This window comes from Talpa europaea (assembly GCF_964194135.1).
Source record: "Talpa europaea genome assembly, chromosome: 2".
Classification (NCBI taxonomy): domain Eukaryota; kingdom Metazoa; phylum Chordata; class Mammalia; order Eulipotyphla; family Talpidae; genus Talpa; species Talpa europaea.
Genome location: NC_140068.1, coordinates 134874416 through 134895832, shown reverse-complemented (window position 1 = coordinate 134895832; position 21417 = coordinate 134874416). Strand labels below are relative to the sequence as shown.

General features: G+C 36.1%; 2 protein-coding genes across 2 annotated transcripts; both read right to left on the bottom strand.

The window, feature by feature from the left end:
- Positions 1 to 7630: 7630 nt before the first annotated feature.
- LOC311188349 (olfactory receptor 14J1-like) lies at positions 7631 to 8563 on the bottom strand (the record flags this gene model as incomplete). The annotated part of the gene is made up of 1 exon (XM_084259453.1): positions 7631 to 8563. One exon carries the CDS (start codon positions 8561 to 8563, stop codon positions 7631 to 7633), a length of 933 nt encoding a protein of 310 aa, XP_084115579.1.
- A 10100-nt stretch (positions 8564 to 18663) lies between these two features.
- Positions 18664 to 19596, bottom strand: LOC311167484 (olfactory receptor 14J1-like; the record flags this gene model as incomplete). The annotated part of the gene is made up of 1 exon (XM_084228504.1): positions 18664 to 19596. One exon carries the CDS (start codon positions 19594 to 19596, stop codon positions 18664 to 18666), a length of 933 nt encoding a protein of 310 aa, XP_084084630.1.
- Between the last annotated feature and the right edge of the window lie 1821 nt (positions 19597 to 21417).

The window sequence follows — 21417 nt, the reverse complement described above, 5'->3', positions numbered from 1 at the left end:
TCTGATTTATAATCGTCTGTTTTTGCTTTGTTGTGTTTTGTGCTGTTATTATTTTTTTTACACTGATGTCTTATTTGGTTCCCCTATATTCCTGTTATAAGTGAAACCATCCAATATTTTTCTTTTTCCTTCTGGCTTATTTCACTGTGCATAATCCCTTCTAGCTCCATCCACATTTATCTGTGAACGGCATGAGTTTATCTTTTTTGATTGCTGAATAATATTCCATTGTGTATATATACCACATCTTCTTGATCCAGTCATCTATTTTTGGGCATTTGAGTTGTTTTCCAGGTTTTACCTATTGTAAATAGTGCTACAATAAATATAGATGTACAGGTGTTCTTTGGAATCAATGTTTTTGTGTCCTTTGGGTAGATCCTTATGAGTGGAATTGCCAGGTCATATGGTAGCTCCATTTTTAGTAGACTGAGGAACCTCCAGACAGACTTCCACAGTGGCTGGACCAGTTTGCGCTCCCACCAGCAATGTCGGAGCATTCCCTTTGCACCACATCCTCGCCAACATTTGTTGTTGCTTGTTTTTTGTTTTTTGCTTTTTTTTTTGATATGTGCCATTCTTACTGGTGTCAGGTGATATCTCAATGTGGTTTTAATTTGCATTTCCCTGATTATAAGGGATGTTGAATGTTTTTTCATATGCCTGTTGGCCATTTGCATTTCCTCTTTGGAGAAATGTCTTTTAAGTTCTTCTGCCCATTTCTTGACCTGATTGTTTATTTTGTTTTTGTTGAGCCATGTGAGTTCTTTGTGTATCTTTGTGATCAGTCCCTTATCAGTTGAATGGAAGGCAAAGTTTTTTTTTCCAATAAGTGGGGTGTCTCTGTGTTTTGATTAATGTCTCTTTTGCTGTGTAGAAGCTTTTCAGTTTGATGTAATCCCAGGTGTTTATCTTTGCCTTCACTGTCACTGCTTTGGGTGATGAGTCTTTAAAGATGTTCCTGAGATGTATGTCTTGTAGTGTTTTACCTATATTTTCTTTGATATGTTTTATGGTTTCAGATCTTTACGTCCAGTTCTTTTATCCATTTTACATTGATTTTTGTGCACAGTGAGAGGTAGTGGTCTAGTTTCATTTTTTTGTATGTTGAGGTCCAGTTTTCCCAGCACCATTTATTGAACAAACTGTCCATGTTCCATTGTATATTCTTTGCTCCTTTGTCAAATATTAGTTGTTCATATAAGTGTGGCTTTATTTCTGGGCTCTCTATTTGATTCCATTCGTCTATGTGTCTGTTTTTGTTCTAATGCCAAGCTGTTTTAATTATTATGGCTTTGTAGTATAGCTTGAAGTTTGGAAGTGTGATATTTCCTTTCTCCTTTGTTTTCATCAATAGGGCTTTGGCTATTCATGTTTTTTTGTGGTTCCATATGAATTTCATAAGAATTTGTGCTATTTCTTTGAAGATGTCATTGGGATTTTTGTGGAATAGCAAAGAATCTGTAGATTGCTTTTGAGAGGATGGACATTTTAATAATGTTAATCTTTCCAATCCATGAGCAGGGGATTTCTTTCCATTTCTTTGTGTCCTCTTCAGTTTCTTTTAATAGCATTTTATAATTTTCTTTGTATAGGTCTTTCACCTCTTTTGTTACGTTTATTCCCAAGTATTTGATTTTTTTGGTGTCAATTATAAAAGGGTTGGTTTTCTTGATTTCTTCATCAGATTGTTTGTGTATAGGAAGACTACTGATTTTCGTGTGTTGATTTTGTATCCTGCTACTTTACTGAACTGGTTGATTATATTGAGTAGTTTTTCTGTGGCGTTTTTGGGGTTCTCTATGCATATTATCATATCATATGCAAATAAAAACTAGCATGTTATAAACACTTAGGGTTCTCAGGTTATGTGAATGCATAAGAAAGGAATAAGCAGAGATAAGGAGTAAAAGGAATAAGTAACTAATAATTTTCAAAAATAATTGACCATTCACAAGTCCATCCAAGAATTTTCTTTAACTCAGATTTTTGCCTATGAATTAGAATAAATAACAAGGCAAGAATGTCAGATTAAGACAAGAAGCATGATTCATATTATACTCTTTCAATCTTTATCTATGTTTTTTTAATCCTCATTTTGTGCAGATAGAAAATGTAGTTTTTTTTTCCCTTACTAAAATATTTGATCCATTCTCAATTGATAAATTTTCCTAGCATGTTTCCACAATTTACCTGTGATTTTTGATATGGAAAACATCTCACATCTCTATTAAGTTATTATTATAGGATTCAATGTACAATATGAACAGAAGGAAATTTCACACTGCATTTCTTCTATGTCATTATAGAAAGAAAAGCAAGGGTGGGGAGAAGGTAATTACATGCCATAAATGATTCAGCATGTAAGGAGTTTACATTGTTCTCTCCCAGATTCCTAATTTCCATTAAAATAATATGGCTCATTCATATTATTTCATGTCTTACAAGTTCGATGTTAGTGGCTCATTCTCTGTCTCACTCAAAAAAACAATTTATGGGTTTTCCACTATTGTGTATAATCTATGTTTTTATGAAACTCACCAGAGCATATTCAAGAACATACTCACTCCATAGAAAGAGATGCTGTCAGTGTGAGCAGTTGACAGCTCAAATTGTGATCTCTACAAATCAGTCACATTCAAAAAATCTGAATTGTGGAGGAAATATCAGTCCATTTCAATCCTTTCTTTGGCCTCTGAAAGTTCAGTTATGAAATCTTTTTGGCATAAGCAGAGTTTGTTTGTGCCCTGGGTATTTGGTGCTCTTGATTAATATCATGGGGCCAAAACCTGCAATTATATGTATCGTTTCCCCAAGAGTATTTTTCAGTTGGGCTGACTTAATGATCATACATAGTTACCTGGAATTTCAACTAATTTGTGTTTATTGTATCAAATTATTGAAAATAATAGTATAATGTGATAGATTCAAAGATACCCCCAAAAAAGACTTCATTTAGTTCCATTAAATGAGTAAAGAAGTCATTCATTTAATTTTAAATGCATAATATTACAAAATCTAATAAACATCCCCATCTTCTGAAAGGTGTGCATACCATTCGGCTTCTATTAATGAAGCAACAAATTACTCCCTAAACTTATGCCACAAATTGACAATTAAATTTCACTTGAGTGAGGAAGTAACAAATTACACATTATTTTTTGGCCAGTTATACATTAATTTTTTCACCTTTTAAGTCCAACTGAGTTATATCTGATCCAAGCAACATTCAAAAATTAAACATGGGCCTCCCCGGTGGCACAGCGGTTGAGCGCTGGGTTGCGAAGCTGCCCGCGGCCTCTGCGGCGTCGGTTCGATCCCCGGCTGCTCCCCGGCCACCAGAGGAGGGTCCCACGTGGCGCGCAGACCTCTCCTGCTGCCCGCTGCTCCCCTCAGCAGTGTACTTCGGTCCTTCTGCCTGTTCTGCTCCCCGCTCTGGCTCTGGTGAATTCTCTCACCCTCCCGCGCTTCTGACTCCCAGTGCATGTATAAACAAAACAAACAAACAAATAAAAAAAAAAAGAGAGTATTCAAAAATTAAACATGTATCTTTTTGAAAACACATACTTGCTCTTAAATGAAATAAAGTGAAAAGTACTGTGATAAGAAATATTCATCAACCAGAAAGGAATTTAGTTCCAGAACAGGGCAATCTTGGATAAAAAAATATGAGGGGTGGTTTTTATAGTATTTTTGTGTGTGCTTAGTTTATTTATTTATTTGTTTGTTTGTTTGTTTATCATGTTCTTATTTCATTGTCCATTTTTTTGTGCAATATTTGATTTTTCCCCTTAGATGTAGTCCCCATAATTCTCCACCATCACATCACCTGTCAACCATTCCCATAGTCCCCTGTGTTCTTCCCTCCCCTGTTTCTACCAATTTTATACCCCTTCCCCTGCATATGCAACAGGTCTATGGTTTGCCTGTGAGTTTTGATTTCCCCTGTTTTTTTGTTATGTTTACCTATATCCCCTCATAAGTGAGACCATCCAATATTTTCCTCTTTTCTTCTGACTTATTTTGCTCAGCATAATCCCTTCCAGCTCCAACCATGTTGTCACAAATAGCATGAGTTTATCTGTTTTGATTGCTGAGTAGTATTCCATTTTGTATATATTCCACACCTACTGGATACATTCATCTGTTTTAGGGCATTTAGGTTATTAACATATCTTAGTTATTATAAATAGCACTGCAATGAAAATAGGAGTGGAGGTTTCCCTTTTGCACTTTTATGAAGTTATTTCTTTAATGATTTATTCCCTTCTCTTTTTATTCACACTTTGACACTGAATATAGGGTACCTGTTTTTCTCAACACTTCACAGCTCTTAAGTCAGACATAGAACCAGGTCCCCAGGTTACCATTTCCTCCCATGAGGATGGCTCTACCGGAAACCACCTAATGTCCAGGCCCTTACATGTCTGATCTACAAGCTATTTTTAGGGATTCTACTTCTTCCCTTCAATAATATTCTAGAGTAGCTCACAGAACTCAGAATGGTCTATTTCTAACTCTTCTATTAGAAAAAAACACAAGTAAGAAATATAAAGATGCAGAGCAAGATTAGGAAGGAGAGCAGAATTTCCTTGCCTTCCTTGTCAGACCATCTTCCCAGCACCTCCTTGGGTTCTACACCTAAGAACTCTCCGAATCTCTGCTGTTTAAGGTTCATTTTGGCCACTTTACATAGACAAGATTGTTTAAACTATTGGTTATTGGCAATTAGTTCACCTTCAATTTCCTTCTCTTCAGAGTTCAGAGTTAGGACTGAATGGCTCACATTCTAATCATACAGTTGTTCTCTAGCAAACAAAGACCATCCAAAATTTACTTGAGTCAAATCATCAACATAAATGAGTCATATTATCAATGTAAACTGTGATGTGTTGAAAAGAACTCCTGAAGAACAAGATGCTCTTCCCACTCTATCACTCAGGGAATGACATGGGTTGGGAAAACTGCAATAGGAACAGAGGACTAAAACCAGTACATATATCTAATTATGTAACATTATCACAGATTGATGATGGAGTTACCGTATACACATTTATGTTTCTTACCACAAAGACAGTTTCACATTTATGCTAACTGATTTGTGATATAACTCTGTGTGTGTTCAATCAATATTGTAATTTCAGCAATATATTATTATACATTATCACTTTACATAATTATGTTACAGCAATTTTCCAGACAAATCAGGCTGCCCTCAGAGAGGTAGAGGCCAGAGATTTATTTGTCACACAGGCAGGCTCAGTGGGATAGCTCCAAAAAGTGTCATCCCACAATCCCAGGAATGGTCAGGTTTAATACAGTTTGTATGTGGAAGCTTGTCAGCCCATCCATCATAGACTTTCTTTATTTTGGGGATGGGAGTCAATGTCGCCAGAGCTATGACTGTGGGCAAACAGCACCCTACAGGAAATTTCCTCTCCAGCATGCAGCATAATCCAAGTAACAGACTCCAAGCAGCAGACTTAGCAGCTTCCTACAGTATATATGAAAATTTTGATGAACTAAGAAAGGAGACCATGCAGACATGTATAGCTTTTGTTATCATCATCTGCAGTGGTAGAACTGCCAATGAAGTTCTCTGCCATTAACAAAGAGTCAGAATCTGAAAGAATTTGCAATGGGGTAAGGCTGCGGAAAGTGCCATCAAGAGCAGTTCTGCCTTTTACTCTCCCAGCCGAAGTTTTTATTAAAGATATGAACAAATTAACAAGAAAATAGCACTCAATTGTGGTTTTGCTTATACAGATTAATAAGTTACTGCTGAAAACAAGTTTTCCTGGTTAGTGGGGAACATGCACAGAAGCCAGTACATCCTCAGAGAACAGGAGTCAATTATAGGAAGAAGTTCTGTTTGCAGAACTTCCAATGTCCTGGAACTCCATATGCAGAGTAAACAGGTATTCTCTAAAAACTCCAGCTCCCTTTAGGTCAGCAGGCTCCCAACTGTCACCTTACTTGTCGTTTATGCTACTTTTCCTTTCTTCCTATTGATTCAATTTCCCATTGTTTCCCTAGCCTCATAAACTCTGCTTCCACTCATGCTCCTAGAGCTATCATTAGCAAAGATATTGTTTTTCCATTTGTTCTAAAACTGACAACACATTATATACCTTTAGATTTATAGGACTGCTATCAAGGTAGTTAAAGAAGTAAGGAAGAAATATCCAGTTGTATTGACATTTTTAAAATCAAAACCTATCAGTTAAACAAGCATGTCTTAAAGAATGCAATCAAAACGCAATTTTAACTTGTGTCTTACAAAACTATTTGTTTATTTGAAAAAGAAATCTCAAAAACACAGAGCAGTCCAAGGTTAGTACACTGAACTTTTTTCTTTTCCTTTTTCCCCCAACCACCAACGTTTGTGTCCCCTGGCCTTTCCCTTCCCCACTCTCTCTTTAAGCTCAGACCCCTCAAGATATTTGTTGATGTCCAGGAATTTTTAAAGAGTTTTATGTTGTCCAATTATCTCTTACATGAATATTCAATATTGTTTTTATAATTCTGATTGGTACTGCTGCATGTAATTTTTTCAAATTCCCTCCATTTGGTTGGAAATTATTGCATTGTATTGTTCAGAGAATACGTAATGTTGACCTGATGGGATTTTCTTTATAATCACCAACTCTTTTGCCTAGTTAATCTTATTATTGTTTCTTTATCCTGAACTCTTGATAGTTTCATGAATATATGCTTAGTGTAGTTCTCATTACATTTAGATAATCAGGTGTTCCTTTAGCTTTATTAACTTATATATTTACTTCCTTCCCAGGTTTATGAAGTTTTCCTCTATATTTTATTTTTTTAAGATTTATTTATTTATTTATACAAGAACCGGGTACAGGCTATGTGCAGGGGAGGGTGAGAGGATTCACCAGAGACAGAACCGGGAACAGAACAGGTAGTCTGACGAAATACACTGTTGAGGGGAGCAGCGGGCACGACAGGAGAGGTCTGCCACGCCATGTGGGCCCCTCCCCGCCGGTGGGGATCGAACCGGCACTGCAGAGGCTGCGGACAGCTTCACAGCATGGCGCTCAAGCACCTGCGACACCAGGGGAGTCCCTCTTCTGTACATTATAAATATGTTCTCTTCCTTTCTCTGTTTTCCATTCTTGGTTTGCTATATCCTATGTTGCCTATTCCAATGGACTGAGAGGTCTCCACAACATTGTTTACATGGCCATCTTACCTAAAGTCATGTACACATTCAATGTAATTCCTACCAAAAAAATGGCATTTTTCACAGAAATTGAACAAATGAAATTTGTATGGAACCACAAAATCCATGGCAATACTAAGGGGGAAAAGCAAATATGGAGGTACCACCTCCTTGATATCAAACAGTGTAAAGCTACAGTAACAACAGGCACATGAATCCAAGGAACAGCATAAAGAGCTCATAATATATGCACACTTATATCCCCAGCTAATTTAATACAAAAAGCCAAGAACCTTAAAAGAAAATAGCAAAATGTCTTCAATAAACGGTGTTGCTAAAACTGAACAACCACCTGCAAAAAAGTTTTGATTATACCAGGGTATCACCCCATACACAAAACCGTTTCAGACAAAAGAGTATTTAACAACAAAAAAAAAAAATCTGCATTCAACAAAAGAGGCCAGCTTTTCTTCTTTGGAATACCTTTCGTAGAGCAACATTTATGGCTTTATTTCTTAGGCTATATATCATTGGGTTGAGTGTTGGGGGCACAACTGTGTACATAACAGTGAGAAAAATGTCCAGTGCACTTGGAGAGTCAGAATGTGGCCTGAGAAACTCAAAGGATCCTGTTGAAATGAATAAAATAACGACAGCAAAGTGGGGAAGGCAAGTGGAAAAGGCCTTAGCTCTGCCCTCAGCAGATGGCATCCTCAGCACAGTAGAGAATATCTGGATGTAGGACAGTCCAATGAAGATGACACAAAGAAAGGTCATAAGAGCCACAAAGTCAGTGACTCCAATATCACTGATATACTCATTAGAACACGAGAGTTTCAGGACCTGAGGGACATCACAGAAGAACTGGTGAATCTGGTAACCACAGAAATGCATGGAAAAAGTGGCAGCTGTGTGCATGGCTGCTGAAATAACCCCACTGATCCAGACGCCTAGGACTCCATGGACACATTTGCTGGCATCCATGATTAGTTCATAGTGCAGTGGAAAGCAAATGGCCACATAGCGATCATAAGACATCACTGTGAGCATGGACATCTCAGCAACAAGACAGAAAATGAAAGCAAAACACTGCACCACGCATTCCCCGAGGGAAATGTAGCCACTGTGCATGAAAGAGTTGTAAATGGACCTTGGCACAGTGGCAGAAATGTAGCACAGGTCCAGAAAGGAGAGATGTTTCAGGAAGAAATACATGGGTGAGTGGAGATTGTTGTCCATGGAAGTTGCCGTGATGATGAGGAGATTCCCAGTTACTGCCACCATGTATAAGACTAAGAACAGAAAAGCAAGTAAGATTTCTACCTCAGGTTTGGCAGAAAATCCCATCAGAAGAAACCCATTCACAGTGAAATTAGCCATAGTCCTTCTTAATTAACCAATGTGTTCGCTGCAAAACAAGATGGTAACCATTTGAAATTTATGTCACTTAAGCACCTAACCTACCTTGGAGTCAACAAAAGTGGACATGAAGTTACTTGAAGAAATCATACTTCAAATGTGAAAGTTGTTCAGAAAATTTAAATTATATACACTCAGCCATGAAAGAATGGGTAAGGAAAAGGATAAATTTGATTATTCACTATTTCAATCAAAGGAAAGAGAAATGAAAATATTATATGTTTAGTTAATTTTTTTAATCTATGATCTTATAATTAGTAGTATGGTGCATTGACTTTTGATTTATATTAAAAAGTTTTATACCTTCATACTCTCATGTTTATAAATGTTTCTTAGCTACTATTCTTTTTCATTAGCCATTCTATCTGCTCATATACCACTCCATTTGCAATGGATTCATTTTTGCAATTTTATCATTTCATTTTATACATTAGAGGAAAATATTCTCATGTTTTTATTCTACCTAACAATGTGAGTTCAATAAAGAAATTCAAAGTATAAATACCATGCTGTAGTGCCTATACAATATATAATATGTAGATAATGATTATCATTTACATAACATAATAAATATTGATCTGAAATAAATTCCAAAGGGAATGGATCTGAAATATGCTAAACAAATTTGAAGTTGCCATGATGATGAGGAGATTCCCTCCTTTATGGCTAAACAAATTTGAAATACAAATTTTGTACCCCCCGAAAATAGCTAACCATTTTAACCAAAATACTCATTGCTATTATTTATGAAGAAACACATAAAGTGGTAACACACACCTGGAGATGGTGACTCTGGCCACTAATTCTTATATAATGTTATAAATCAAACGTACCGTAATAAAATTGATAAAATTAAAAATTAATGGATGTGATATGACCTTTGTAAAAATTAATGAAGAAATGAGCTTAAAACATGTATGTCATACATCAAATTTGTCCTACTTTCAGAGAAAGAGCAAATTTTTGAGCTAAGGATTTGAAAGTCTGCAACATTAAGGAAACTATGCTCATTTGAAATTAGTGCAGCACTATGGAGAACTATGTGTAGGTTCCTTAAAACACCAAAAATGGGGCCTCCCTGGTGGCATAGCTGTTAAGCGCTGGGTTGCGAAGCTGCCTGCAGCCTCTGTAATGCCAGTTCGATCCCCGGCTGCCCCCCGACCTCCGGGGGAGAGTCCTACATGGCGCGCAGACCTCCCCTGCTGCCTGCTGCACCCCTCAGCAGTGTATCTCAGTCCCTCTGCCTGCTCTGCTCCCCGCTCTAGCTCTGGTGAATTCTCTCACCCTCCTGCGCTTCTGACTGTACCCAGTGCTTGTATAAATAAATAAATCTTTAAAAAATATAAAATAAAATAACACTAAAAATGGGGCTTCTCTGGTGGTACAAGGGGTTAAGCACAGCACTATGAAGCTATCCACAGCCTCTGCAGCAAGAGTTCAATTCCCGGCCCTCCAGAGAAGTACCCACATGGCCCAGCAGACCTTTCCTGGCTCACCCGCTGCTCCCCTCAGCAGTGTTTTCAGTCAAGTTACCTGTTCTGTTCCCCACTCTGTCTCTGGTGTATCCTCTCACCCTCCCACATCTCTGGCCTAGACCCCAGTTCTTGTATGCATAAATAAATAAATCTTTAGAAAAAAAAAACTAAAAACAGATCTATTATATGATTCAGCAATTCCACTCCTAAGAATCTATCCAAAGAATACAAAAACTATAGGAAAACTGCACTCCTATGTTTTTTGAAGCACTGTTTACAATAACCAAGGTATAGAAATAACCTAAATGCCCCCAAACACATGAATGGATCAAGAAGATGTGGTGTGTATACAAACTGGAATACTACTTACTGATCAAAAAGATAAACTCATACAGTTTGTGGCAACATGAGTGGAGCTGGAAGGGACTACGCTAATCAAATAAGTCAGAAGGGAAGAGATAAATATCAAATGGTATCATTTTTATGTGAAATATAGAGAAACTGAACAGAAGTTCGGGATGAAGACAGAACTTGCAAGCAATCCACAGATTTGAGGCATATAGCAAGGGAAGGTGAAGTTGAGTTGGAAACCTGGGAGAGAAGAGCACAAGGGACTTGGGGATGAATCACAGGTGCTATGTGTATGGAGACTACACATAAGGGGAGGAATAAAATAGTGCCCCAAAATTAACAATAATATAAGAAAATGAATAAATAAATCTCAAAAAAATAAAATTAGTGCAGCAGCAAAAATGTTGGCAAATCCTAAACATGTAATTAAAAAGTTATTTCCATGATAATATTTTAGATATTCTTTAAAATTATCTGTATGAAATATCTTTTCTGATGTGGATATGACCACCATTTGGACAACATAAAAGTAACAGATGTTATAAACATTTAATGTATTCAGGATATGTGAATACATAAGAATGGAATAAGCAGAGATAAGGAGTATAAGGAAATAAAACAAATAACAGTAATAAATTCTACATGGTGAGGGAATGATTGTGTTTATTACTAGTTTGATTTCATAGTTTGTCTGTGGACACATAAGAAATTGATCCCTCTTTTTGGTTTTTCAGCAAGAACATCAATGTTGCACCTGAAAATTTACTTAAAGCCGAGGGTAGTACTTACTACTTCTGTAATGAACTGTGTAACTTCACTGGGAAATTGTTTAAGTCTGATATTGGTAGGGAGGACATGGCAATGATAGAGTCCCTTGCACACAAAAGTAAAACTTATTTGAAAATTGTTTCAGCCTTACTGTGGCGTGTGTGTTTGCATGTGTGCACATGTATGTGTGGACTGGTCGCCCTGGACTGTGAAAATACTGTTAAATTAAACCAAGTAACTTCATATTTAAACAATATTAAAGAGATACTCTGAAGGTGACACCTGACATTTACTCATTTAAGCAGGTAAGATTTATTGAAACTCCAGAAATTTCTATGTCTAGGAGAATGCTGCTTATTTTCTATTTGGGAAAACAACAAAAATGTCTCCATCCATATGCATGGAAATAGTATTTGATTTACCCAAAAGTATTTCAGTTGGCCTTCCATTACTTTAAATCTACTTCTGTCAATAATTAAGATAGTAGCCGTATAATGGGGTTAAATGCAATTTATGTTTTCACCTTTAAAACTTAATATAGGGCCTCCCCTGTGGCACAAGGGGTTAAGCACAGCACTATGAAGCTATCTGCGGCCTCTGCGAATTAGTTCGATCCCCGGCCAGGGAGATACCCACATGGCGCAGGTGACCTCCTCTGTCTCACCCACTGCTCTCGTCAGCAGTGTATTTCTGTCAATCTGCCTGTTCTGTTCCCCACTCTGTCTCTGGCAAATCCTTTCACCTCCCACACCTCTGGCCTGTATCCCAGATCTTGCATGCATAAATAAATAAATATTTAAAAGAAAAACTTATATATTGTTTCTCTCTCAAAATAAATTAATGCATTTTTAATGCAATTGTGTGTCTCTGTTAGTATGCAAAACCAACTTTGTCACATTATATGTTATAAGTATCTATATCACTTAATTAATATACCATTGCGTTAACTGTCTGTGATACCAAGTAAAGAAGCAGGAAATAATGAAGGGACTTACCTGTCTCGTTTTTGGTTTTTAAATATAAATTGTCTTTTTTGATGAGCATCAATTTGTGAACACAACGATGGACATTTGTTCTTCAATGAAATTATTTCTCTTACTGTTCATTAGAATTTTTAACTCTACTATTTTGTTGTCTCCAAATTATTTGCTGTGCTACAATAAAGGGGAATTCAATATCCACATCTTTATCACAGTTTTAGGTGAATATTAATGTTATTGAATAATGTTTAATATTTACATGGATATAATGTCTTTAAAAGATAACAAAACTATTTTCTAAATGCCTTAAGATATATTACATGATTTTTACCAGTTATTTTTGTGGTAAAACTTTTCTCAGCCTTTCCAAAAATTGACCATTCACAAGTCCATCCCAGAATTTTCTTTCACTCAGATTTTCCCTATGAATTAGAAAGAATAAGAAGGCAAGATTGTCCGGTTAAGACAAGAAGCATGTCTCTTAATTTACTCTTTCTGTTTACCCACCCCTTCAGGTGTAGTCCCTATAAATCTTTCAGTCTTTATCTATGTTTGTTTTGATCCTTATTTTGTGCAGCTAGAAAATGTAGTTATTTTGCTCTTACTAAAATATTTGATCCAGTCTCAATTTATAAATTTTCCTACCATGTTTCCACAATTTACCTATGATTTTGATATGGAAAACATCTCACATCTCTATTAAGTCACTATTATAAGAGGGAGGAGGTAATTTCATTGCATAAATGATTCCAGCATGTAAGGAGTTTACAGTGTTCTCTCTGATTCCTAATTTCCACTAAAATATTCATAGTTCATCCATATTTTGTGTCTTACAAGTTGAATGATAATGGATGGTTCTCTCACTCACTCAAAATAAATAATTTATGTGTTTTCCATTATTCTGTATAATCTATGTTTTTTGAAATTCATCAAAGCATATTCAAATTCCCTCCATAGAAAGAAAAGCTGTCATTGTGAGCAGTTGACCCTTAGCTCAAATCTTGATCTCTACAACTCAGTCACATTCAAAAAATCTGAACTGTGGAGAAAAAAATTAGTCCATTTCAATCCTTTCTTTGGCCTCTGGAGTTTCAGTTATTAAATCTTTTGGCATAAGCAGACTTTGTGGGTGCCCTGGGTATTTGGTGTTCTTGATAAATGCCCTGGGGCCAAAACCTGCAATTATATTTACTGTTCCCACAGACGTTTTTTCTGTTGAGCTCAATTAATGTTCATACACAGTTACCTGGAATTTCAACTAATTTGTGTTTATTGGATCAAATTATTGAAAATAATGATAAAATGTGATAGATTCAAAAATAATTTGAAAAGACATCATTTCCATTAAATGAGTAAACAAGTTATTCATTTAATTTTAACTAGATAATATTACAATGTCTAATAACTATCCCCATCTTCTGAAAGGTGTAAATACCATTTGATTTCTACTAATGAGTAACAAATTACTCCTTAATCTTATGCTACTAAGTGATAATCAAATTTCATGTTGTATGGGGAAGCTGACAAATAATCCATTATATTTTTGGCCAGGTATCCATTCACTCTTTTACCTTTTAGGTCCAACTGACTTGTATCTGATCCAAGTAAATTTCAAAAAGTGAAACATGCATCTTTTTTTTTTTTTTATAATTATCAATCTTTTTATTGCCAAGTAGTATTCCACTGAGAACAGACCACACTTTGTCCATTCTCTTATTAGCAACCCCTGAGCTCTTGCCAGTTTAGGGCTAGAATGACTAAAGCTATTAGGGATAGTTTTGCTCACATCTTTTTGTGAACACTTTTTTTTTTTTTTTTCTCTGCATGTCTTTGAGCTCTGGTGGTGTCCTTATGTAATTGCTTCCAATTTAGAAGCCAGATTTATCCATCCTAATGGATTTCTGAATTTTGTTTTTTTTTTTTATAAATTTTATTGTTATATTCCCCATACAATTGCAGCCCCCCATTCTGACCCCAATCCCTCCCCTCCCGCCCCCGCCCCCCTAAAAGTGTCTCTGGTTCATAGTTTTTTGTTGATTTTGATTTTCACTTTCTTATAGTTATTCATTTTCCTGGTCCCTTATTTAAGTTTTCTAGATTCCTGCTATGAGTGAGACCATCCGGTATTTTTCTTTTTCTTTTTGGCTTATTTCGCTGAGCATGATCCCTTCCAGCGCCATCCATGTTGCAGCAAATTGCATGTGTTTATCTTTTTTGAATGCTGAGTAATATTCCATGGTGTATATGGACCACATCTTCTTGATCCAGTCATCTATTTTTGGGCATTTGGGCTGTTTCCAAAGCTTAGCTATTGTAAACAGTGCTGCTATAAACATAGGGGTGCAGGTGTTCTTTGGAATTGATGTTTCTGTGTCCTTTGGGTAAATACCTAGGAGAGGAATTGCTGGGTCATATGGAAGCTCTATGTTTAGTAGGTCCAGAAATCTCCACACAGCTTTCCACAGTGGTTGGACCAGTTTGCACTCCCACCAACAGTGCAGAAGAGTTCCTTTTTCTCCACACCCTCGCCAACATTTGTTGTTGCTAGTTTTTTTAATATGTGCCATTCTCACTGGTGTAAGATGGTATCTCATGGTAGTTTTGATTTGCATTTCCCTGATGACAAGTGATGTTGAACATTTTTTCATATGCCTGTTGGCCATTTGCATTTCCTCTTCAGAGAAGTTTCTTTTAAGCTCTTCTGCCCATTTTTTGACTGGATTATTTTCTTTGTTGTTGTTGAGACTCATCAGCTCTTTGCAGATTTTTGTGATCAGTCCTTTATCATTAGTGTTGGGTGCAAAAATGTTCTCCCAGTTGGTGGGGTTTCTCTTTGTTTTTGTTATTGTCTCTTTTGCTGTGCAAAAGCTCTTTAATTTGATATAGTCCCAGCTGTTTATCTTTACCTTCACTATCACTGCTTTGGGTGATGTGTCTGTAAAGATGTCTTTGATGTGCAAATCACGTAGTGTTTCGCCTATATTTCCTTCTATATATTTTATGGTTTCAGGTCTTATGTCTAGTTCTTTAATCCATTTTGAGTTGATTTTTGTGTATGGTGTGAGGTGGTGGTCAAGCTTCATTCTTTTGCAGAAACATGCATCTTTTTTGAATAGTTTGCTCCCAAATGAAATAAAGTGAAAATGTACTGTGATGAAAAATATTCATAAACTGGAAAGGAGTTGAGTTTCAGAGCAGGGCATCCTAGTTGAAAAATATGAGGGGTGGTTTTTGTAGTGTTTTTTTGTTTATGGTTAGTTAGCTTGTTTGTTTGTTTGTTTATTATGTTCTGACATCATTGTCCATTTTTGTACAGTATTTGATTTCTCCCCTCAGATGTAGTCCCCATAATTCTCCCACAACTATCACCATAGTCTCCCGTGCTCTTCCCCCTCTACTGTTTTTACCCCTTTTAGTCCTGCTCTCCTGCATTGCATCAGATCTATGGTTTGCCTGTGAGTTTTGATTTTTTTCCTGATCTTTTGTTTGGTTTCCCTATATCCCCCCTATCAGTGAGACCATCCGATACTTTCCTCTTTTCTTCTGACTTATTTTGCTGAACATAATCCTTTCCAGCTCCAACCATGTTGCCACAAAAGGCATGAGTTTATCTTTTTTGAGTGCTGAGTTATATTCCATTTTGTATATATTCCACAACTGCTTGTCCATTCATCTGTTTTAGGGTATTTAGGTTATTTACATATCTTAGCTATTATAAATAGTGCTGCAATAAAAATAGGAGTGGAGATTTCCCATTTGCATGTTTATGAGGTTATTTCTTTAGTGATTTATTCCTTTCTCTTTTTAGTCTCACTTCTGACACTGAATACAGGGTTTTCTCAACACTTCCACAGCACTTAAGTCAGACATAGAACCAGGCCCCCAGGTTACCATTTCCTCCCATGAGAATGGCTCTACCGGACACCACCTGAATGTCCAGGTCCTTATATGACTGATATACAAGCTATTATTAGGGGTTCCACTTCTTCCCAACAATAATATTCTAGAGTAGCTCACAGAACTCAGAGTGGTCTATTTCTAACTCTTAGTGATTCATTAGAAAAAATAAAAATCAGAAATATAAGGAGTGCAAGACAAGATTTGGGGAGGTGAGCAGAATTGTCTCACCTTCCTTGTCAGAATAACTCCCCAGCACCTCCTTGGGTTCCACAACCCAGAACTCCCTGAATGCCTGCTGTTTCAGGTACATTGGTGGCCACATTACATAGACAAGATTTCTTAAACTATTGGTTATTGGCAATTAACTCAACCTTCAATTTCTCTCTCCTCTTCAGAGGTCAGAGATAGGACTGAATGGTTCACGTTCTAATCACATGGCTGTTCTCTGGCAAACAACCATCATCTTGAATATACTTGAGTGCCCACATTGAGTCAATTTATCAACATAAATGAGTCATTATCAATGTAAACTGTGATATGTTGAAAAGGCTTCTGAAGAACAAGATGCTCTTCCCACTCTACAACTCAGGGAACTACATGGGTTAGGCATGCTGTGACAGGAACAGAGGACAAAAACCAAGTATATATTTCTAATTGTGTCACATTATCACAGATTGATGATAGATTTACCATATATATACATTTGTTTCTTAACACAAAGACATTTACGCTGCTTGATTTGTGATACTTCTGTGTGTGTGTTCAATCAGTATTGAAACTTCAGAAATATATCATTATACATTAATAATCATGTTGCAGTAATTTCCCATAGAAATCAGACTGCCCTCAGAATGGTGGAGAGAGATTAATTTGTCACATGGGCGAGCTCAGTGGGATCGTTCCCAAAAGCCTGAGCCCAGAATCGCAGGAATGATCAGGTTTAATACAGTTTGTATATGAAAGCTTGTCATCCCATGCATAATAGATTTTCTTTATTATTTGGGAAGGGGATCAAGGTCGACATAGTTACTACTGAGTGCAAATGGTACATTGCAAGAAATTTCCGCTTAAGCAAGCAGCAGAATCCAGGTAACTGATTCCAAGCAGCAGACTTAGCAACTTCCTGAATCATTTATGGAACTTTTGATGAACTAAGAGAAGAAAGGAGATCAGGCATACACGTGTAACTTTTGTTATAGTCACCTTACTAGTCATTTATGGTATTTATCCTTTCTTCCTGTTGATTCAATTGCCCATTATTTCCATAACATCATAAATTCTGTTTCCACTCATCCTACTAGCAAATATATTGCTTTTCCATGTGTTCTAAAACTGGCAATACATTATATACCTTTAATTTTATAGAACTGCTTCTTGATATAGTTAAAGGAGTAAAGAAGAACTATCCAGCTATATTGACATTTTCTAAAATCAAAACCCATGAGTTAAAAAAAGCATGTCTTGAGTAATGCAATCAAAATACAACTATAACTTGTGTCCTATACAACTATTGGTTTATTTGAAAAAGAAATCTCAAAATTACAGAGCAGTTCCAAGATTAGTACACTAAACTGTTTTTCTTTTCCGTTTTTCCCCCACCACCAATCTTTGTGTCCCTTGGCCTTTCCCCTCCCCACTCTCTTTTTAATCTCAGACCCTCAAGATATTTGTTGATGTCCAGGAAATTTTGACGAGTTTTATGTTGAATTATATGAATAACCAATATTTATTTTTATAATTCTGATTAGTAGCACTATGTATACTTTTTTCAAATTCCCTCCATTTGGTTGGAAATTACTGCATTTCATTCTTTGGAGAATATATAATGTTAACCTGATGGGATTTTCTTTATAGAGGTCACTAATTCTTTTGCCTAGTTAATCTTATTATTGTGTCTTTGTCCTAAACTCCTGACCATTTCATGAATATGTACTTCTCATTACATTTAGATACTCAGGTGTTCTTTTAGATTTATGAACAAATAAATTTACTTCCTTCCAGGTTTATGGAGTTTTTCTCTGTATTTTATAAATATGTTCTCTTCCTTTGTCTCTGTCTTCCGTTCTTGGATATGCTGTATCATTATGTTGCCTATCCCAATGGACAGATAGATCCCCTAGGTTTCTGAAATCAAGCATTTTAACATTGTTTCCATGGCCATCTTACCTAAAGTCATGTACATATTCAATGTAATTCTTATCAAAAATTTAATGACATATTTCACAGAAGTTGAACAAATGAAATTTGTATGGAACCACAAAATCCAAAGCAATACTAAGGGGGAAAAACAAAAATGGAGGTACCATCTCTCTGGATTCAAACAGCATGATACTGCAATAACAACAGGCACACAAATCCAAGGAACAGCATAAAGAGCCCATAAATATATGTACACATATATCCCCAGCTAATTTAAGACAAAGAGCCAAGAACCTTGAAAGAAAATAGCAAAATATCTTCAATAAGTGGTGTTGGTAAAACCAACCAACCACCTGCAAAAGAATTTGATTACAACAGGGTATCACCCCATACACAAAACTGTATTCAAACAAAAGTGTATTCAACAACCAAAAAAAAAAATCTGCATTCAACAAAAGAGGTTAGTTTTTCTTCTTTGGAATACCTTTCTTAGAGCAACCTTTATAGCTTTATTTCTTAGGCTATAGATCATTGGATTGAGTGTTGGGGGCACAACTGTGTACATAACAGTCAGCAAAACATCCAGTGCACTTGGAGAGTCAGAAGGTGGCTTGAGAAACTCAAAAGAGGCTGTTGAAATGAATAATATGACCACAGCAAGGTGAGGAAGGCAAGTGGAAAAAGCTTTAGCTCTGCCCTCAGCAGATGGCATCCTCAGCACAGTGGAGAATATCTGGATGTAGGACAGTCCAATACAGGTGACACAAAGAAAGGCCATAAGACCCACAAAGCCAGTGACTCCAATATCACTGATATACTCATTAGAACACGAGAGTTTCAGGACCTGAGGGACGTCACAGAAGAACTGGTGAATCTGGGAACCACAGAAGTGAGTAGAGAAAGTGGCAGCTGTGTGCATGGTTCCAGTAATGACCGCACTGATCCAGACGCCTAGAACTCCGAGGACACAAGTGCTGGTATCCATAATGATTTCGTAGCGCAGTGGAAGGCAGATGGCCACATAGCGATCATAAGACATCACTGTGAGCATGGATATCTCAGCAAAACCACAGAGAATGAAAGCAAAACACTGCACTATGCATTCCCAGAAGGAAATGTAGCCGCTGTGCATGAAAGAATTGTAAATGGACCTTGGTACAGTCACAGAAATGTAGCACAGATCTAGGAAGGAGAGATGTTTCAGGAAGAAATACATGGGTGAGTGGAGGCTACTGTCCATGGAAGTTGCGGTGATAATGAGGATATTGCCAGTTACCGCCACTGTGTAAAAGACTAAGAAAAGAGAAGCAAGTAAGATTTCTACCTCAGGTTTGGCAGAAAATCCCATCAGAAGAAACCCACTCATAGTGAAATTATCCATAGTCCTTCTTAATCTGCCAGTGATGTTTGCTGCAAAACAAGATGGAAACCATTTCAAATGGTATGAATCACAGGTGCTATGTGTATGGAGACTACATATGAGGGAGGAATATAAAATATTGTCCAAAAATAAACAATGGTATAAGAAAATAAAAAATAAATATTAAAAAATAAAATTAGTACAACAGCAAAATTTTGACAAATCCTAAAAATATAATTAAATAGTTATTTTCATGATAATATTTTAGATGTTCTTGAAAATTATCTGTATGACATATCTTTTCTGATGTGGATTTGACCATCATTTAGACAACAAAAAAGTAACACATGTTATAAACACTTAAGGTTCTCAGGATAAGTGAATGCATAAGAATGGAATAAGCAGAGTTAAGGCGTACAAGGAAATAAAACAAAAATAAGTAATAATTTTCAAAAAAAAAAGTCCATTCACAAGTCCATCCCAGAATTTTCTTTATCCCAGAGTTTTCCCTATGAATTAGAATGAATAAGAGGGCAAGAATGTCTGATTAAGACAAGAAGCATTTCTCTCATTACACTCTTTCAATCTTAATCTATGTTTGTTTTGATACTTATTTGTGCAGCTAGAAAATGTAGTTATTTTGCTCTTACTAAAATATTTGATCCATTCTCAATTGATAAATTTTCCTACCATGTTTCCACAATTTACCTGTGATTTTTGATATGGAAAACATCTCACATCTCTATTAAGTCATTATTATGAGTCAATGTATAATATGAATAGAAGGGAAATTCACACTGAATTTCTTCTATGTCATTTTGGAAAGAAAAGCAAGGGTAGGGAGGAGGTAATTATACTCCATAAATGATTCCAGCATGTAAGGAGTTTACAGTGTTCTCTGCCAGATTCCTAGTTTTCACTAAAATAAATATAGCTCATCCATATTATTTCATGTCTGACAAGTTGAATGATAATGGACGGTTCTCTCACTCACTCAAATAAGTAAGTTATGGTTTTCCACTATTCTCTATAATCTATGTCTTTATGAAACTCACCAGAGCATATTCAAGAACATATTCCCTCCATAGAAGGAGAAACTGTCAGTGAGAGGCTGACACTTAGTTCAAAGTCTCAATCTCTACAAATCAGCCACATTCAAAAAATCTGAACTGTGGAGAAAACAATTAGTCCATTTCAATCCTTTCTTTGGCCTCTGGAGGTTCAGTTATGAAACCTTTTTTAGCATAAACAGAGTTTGTGGGTGCCCTGGGTATTTGTTGTTCTTGATAAATGCCCTGGGGCTGAAACTTGCAATTATATTTACTGCTCCCATAGACGATTTTTCCGTTGAGTTCAATTAATGATCATACATAGTTACTGGAATTTCAAATAATTTGTGTTTATTGGATCAAATTATTGAAAATAATGGTATAATGTGATAGATTCAAAAATAATACAAAAAGATGTCATTTGGTTCCATTAAATGAGTAAACAAGTTATTCATTTAATTTTAACTAGATAATATTACAATGTCTAATAAACATCCCTATCATCTGAATGGTGTAAATACCATTTGATTTCTATTAATGAAGAAACAAATTACTCCCGAATCATTTGCCATTAATGTCAATTTAATTTCACTTTGAATGGGAAAGTAAAAAAACAGCCTTTTAGAAAAATTCTAGTGTGTGGTCTATGGTCTTTCTATATAAACATAATAATTATTATGAAAGTAAACTCATTGTTTAAAGAATAATCCCAAATTAGAATAGTTAACTAGCATGCATTCATTCCATTATCACAAAACAAGTATTCATCCCTATCTTTTCATAAATGAGAGTT